The following is a 4,363-nucleotide window of genomic DNA, read 5'->3' as shown; positions in this document are numbered from 1 at the left end:
GAGATCGTATTGTATTCGAATTCAGGGGTGCATGTCACTGGATCCCAGCGGTTTTCCGTAACTACCGTCTCTCTACCCCTCTTATCATATCATATCTACCCTATCCCATAGACCTTCCCCACCGTAATCTCTGTCTTCAATTTTTTTTATTTTCGTTTGTTAAATGAATAAACAATAATGTAATATTTACATCCTTATATACACATGCCACTAGTGTACCCGGGTGAATTTACCACCGTAATATAGTGGAACCTGCAATCATTCAGTATTTATAATGAAAATACTGGTGACATATCTCACGCCAATTATATCTATAATGGCGAAAATCTGGTGAAATTTATGGATATAAATCTTGTTTTTAGTTTGAAATATAGAATTGAGTGACCGTAACATTTACGATGATAATTTTTACGAAGATTTAGTATTCTTTTTGTTTCAGGAAAAAGATGATATTTTCATTTTTTCTTCTTTAATTTAATCTTAGTCAAAAATTACAAGAAAAACGAAATATACTACCTCCATTTCTAAAAAAGTGAAAGTAACACTTTTCCAAAAATGGAGGAAGGAGAATTTTCCGTCGGTAACTAAAGAACAATTGCATAATATGTCATGGCATATGTCGAATAGTGCTTTAGAAAATGTGGTATACTTCTCAAGCATGTCACATGTCGTCATATGGTGTGACTTGGGCTGTCTAAGTGTGCAATATGGCGTGGTTTGATTCCAAGATGCTTTCTTAATTGGTGATTACATGTTTTATTAATACTAGCAAGAAGATGCTTCTGCATCTCCAAATAGGAGAAAGCAACTTTACAGGCGTGTAAATTCGATTTGTCACATTAGCAACAGCTAAAAGGAACTTAATTCCATTTAACCCCACAAAACATAAATAACAAGAGAATCACTTAGATTAGAATGAAAAACACAACACTTAAAAATAGATTAGATTGATTAATATAGAGAGAAATCCACAAATGTCAACCACTAATTTCTGCTTCTTCTTCTTCTAAGTTGGTTGCAACTAACAAATGAAAGTCATCATCATAACTATATACAAATCAACTGTCGGCGTGTAAAAACATCCTAAAACCATGAAAACACACCCCAAACAATCCAATCTAAGATTTTTCTTTTAGATCTTCACTTTTCTACCAACTCTCTTCACCTGTCTTTGTTGCCAGCTAAATTCTTATCCCCACCACCACCACAGTCCACAGAATTATCCAAATCTTAGCCTTCAAGTATTTCCCTCCCCTTTTCAAATTCAAGCAGGTAGTAGTAGAATCAAAAACAGATGGAGAATGGGGGACCTCATAGTATCAATTTTCAACCAACCAAACCCTAACTATAAATCAACTACTACTACTTGGACCCCCAAATTTCATTTTCATTCCCTTCCCAAACCTTTTGAATAATAATAAATTCTTTATGTACAAAATGAACCCCAATTCTTCAAGCAAAGTATATTCCCATTTGGCCATTTCCCTCCCTTCCTACACAAATTAATAGTCCTAATTCTGCTTAACTTTTTTTAATCTCCTCCTCCTACTATTACTGTGTATGTGTTCTTCTTCATCTTGCTTTTTCTCTTGTTAACTGTCTTCTATGGTTGGTTCTTCCCCCCTTAAGCTCTATGAATAATAGAACTCAAACTGTATAGATGCCTTCTAACTAAACTTCCCAATGATACTAGTACTGCACCGCCAACTCCGCCGGCCGGAGAATCATCCCATGAAACTTTTGGAATAGAACATGGTGGATCTTTGACAATTAGATCATCTAGTCCTATTCTTTCGCGAACTTCTTCGATTGTTCTGGAAGAAACTTGATAGCCGGCTGTATCTGTCACGTAAAATATGTTATGAGCCATGTCATCTTTGGTTGAGATTTCTGCTCTTGCAACATTTAATCCATTTTCGCGAAAAGTCCGTGTAACATCAGATAGTAACCCTTGTCGATCTGCAGTGCATAACTCAAGCCTTACACCCTGATAACAATCAAACAAAGACCAGATATTATTAGCACTTGATCAAAAATGAATGAAATTCTAAACAGAACTGCAATTGCCTAGAAATGAAATGATTAATTCACAGGGAAACTATGAAATTACCTCAGATGCCCTTCTCTCAACGGAAGCTACTAAACACTGAATGACTCTTTGTCTTTCAGCTTCTGAACTAATTGGGGTTCCATCACTATGTCTGATATAAAACTCCTGTTGAGCTTGGTTTCCTGTTGTATCAATTGTGCCGTGGAAGACAACATACTGCATATCGGTCAACGTACAAACGACGTCGAAAAATAACTTAGGTCTGTCTTTACACATAACATTCACAACAGAATAACCCCTCTCAGCCCAATTCTGAACTGTAACAATAGGCGAATCATCGTCGGGTTTCTTCTCGTAATCACGGTCAGCAAACATCATCTGGTGAAGCCTTCTCTCAGTATGAGTAACAGCAATAGAAGAAACTGTAGTTTTAGCACTTCTAATATCATTATCCCCTTTAAGAACATTCCTTAATCGGCTTTCGATTTTACTGATTTTCAATGAATCTTCAATTGGACAACCGGAATCAATATCTTTAACATAAATCAAAGACGCAATTCTTCCGTTGTGTGTCCAGACTTTCGATTCAACAACATTACATTGAAGATCAGACAGAACTGCGAAAACCTCTGAAAGTAAACCTAGTCTATCAGTCCCTGTTAATTCCAACACGGTTAGTCCATTCAACTCGTTGGGTTTCACAGTGTTGTTGCTCGTGTTGAAAGACTGCTCAAGGTAACTGATCACGCTCTCATCAGTGAGTTTGTTGCCGTTTTGATCCGTCACATGAAAAACTGAAGCAAGCACACAGAACAAACATTTAATTAGAAAACTGAAAAAACAGAACAAATGCGTTTGAGAAAGAAACAGAGAGGGGGGTCTGTGCTTCTTACCATCCATGAACCATCTTCCATCAGAGGATATGTAAGCCTTTTTGATGGACAGGTTGAGATCTGTAAGGATTTGAACAGCTTCTAAAAGAATTCCATCCTTTTGTGCACTGTCAATCTGAAATGGAACAATGAATTAGTTTATTGAAAACCCATTTTTAGGGTTAAAAATTTGGAAATATGAGGATGGATGTATGAAATTTACCTTGACTAGTGTTGAAGAAGCACAAACAGCATTGTCAATTTCAACTCTGTAAAGAAGAAATCAAAGAGGAAAAAAATTAGAAAAACAAATTTCAAACAGAGGAACAAGTCTAAATTGGACCTTCTAGAAATATTGAAAGATCAAATCAAACTTTTGAGGGATTGAAGAGTCAGGCTAATTAAGGAAACATCATGGAAAATTAAGGAAAAAAAATAAAGGTGATAATTACGTTTTGCTAAAGAAAACATCATTCAAATCCCAAATTAAAAAAAATTAAAATCTGAGAATTTTTTTTATTTTTGTTAAGAAAATCTCTATGGGAAGATAAATTGAAAAATCTCTAAAAATAACAAAGATTACCAAATTAAACCCTCTTTCAGAAAAATTAACAAATTCAACCCCCCCCCCCCCTTTCAGAAAATGTTTGAAGGATGAGAAAACAAACCTTGGTGTGTTCATTCTGATGACAAGCTTTTCATATTCATTGAGACAACCAGACCATTCCATCTTTCTCTGTTTCCTTCAAATTTCTTGAACTCCTTGAAAAATTCTTCAGACTTAACTAGCAAACACAGAAACTTCCTCCTTGTTTAAAACAACAAGATAAACAAAGATAATTTATCTTCAGAACTTGTCCTTAAAATAATGCCTGTGAATGATACTAAGAATAATCTACAGAAACCCTTTTCTTCGTTCTTGTTGTTGGGGGTTCTTGTCTAAATCGCCATTAACAACCACCACCTTCTTCAAATTTCTTCTTCTTGTTGGGGTTCTTCTTTTTTTTCTCTCTGGCTGTGTATAAAATAAAGTTTTTAGTAAGTGGAAAGACAAAGCCATTCTGTGTTATTTATACCAATATCCCCGTCTTTAATTTAGAAGTTTTCATTTTTATTATTATTTTATTTCCAGTAATAAGACGATTTCTCGATATTTTTTACACTTTCCATTTTTAAAACTGAGTCACTGAGACGAATCGGTGTTGTTGAACAAACGATTTTAGACAGCCACGTGACTTTTGTTAGAACCGCATTCTTTTGTCCACATCATGTGCCAGGTGGGCTGTTGCTTTGCTTGCATTCGACTCCTGTTTTGTTGATTTTATAGCTGGAGGAGTTGTTGGCCAGCAGTTCCATTTTGTATCTACCGGAGTCTGCATCCCTTGTTGCTGGGAAGATGCCCATCGACTCCATTCTTTTTAAAACCAGTTTGCAAGGTAAA

General features: G+C 35.5%; 1 protein-coding gene across 1 annotated transcript; it reads right to left on the bottom strand.

The window, feature by feature from the left end:
- Positions 1-910: 910 nt before the first annotated feature.
- On the bottom strand, positions 911-3,948 carry LOC113275107 (ACT domain-containing protein ACR8-like). The gene is made up of 5 exons (XM_026524543.1): positions 3,591-3,948; positions 3,146-3,191; positions 2,944-3,058; positions 2,111-2,844; positions 911-1,987 (listed from the first exon to the last, which is right to left on the bottom strand). The coding sequence occupies exons 1-5, from the start codon at positions 3,650-3,652 to the stop codon at positions 1,625-1,627; spliced, it is 1,320 nt and encodes a 439-aa protein (XP_026380328.1). The 5' UTR covers positions 3,653-3,948; the 3' UTR covers positions 911-1,624.
- Positions 3,949-4,363: the final 415 nt, after the last annotated feature.

This window comes from Papaver somniferum, chromosome 4, assembly GCF_003573695.1.
Source record: "Papaver somniferum cultivar HN1 chromosome 4, ASM357369v1, whole genome shotgun sequence".
NCBI lineage: Eukaryota > Viridiplantae > Streptophyta > Magnoliopsida > Ranunculales > Papaveraceae > Papaver > Papaver somniferum.
This window is presented reverse-complemented; position numbering and strand designations above follow the sequence as displayed.

Coding starts and splice junctions, on each gene's coding strand:
- LOC113275107 (XM_026524543.1), bottom strand. CDS start 3,652: ATGGAATGGTCTGGTTGTCTCAATGAATATGAAAAGCTTGTCATCAGA. Junction 2,845..2,943: donor TGGAAGATGGTTCATGGATG/GTAAGAAGCACA, acceptor TGCTTGCTTCAG/TTTTTCATGTGACGGATCAA. Junction 1,988..2,110: donor TTGAGAGAAGGGCATCTGAG/GTAATTTCATAG, acceptor GATTGTTATCAG/GGTGTAAGGCTTGAGTTATG.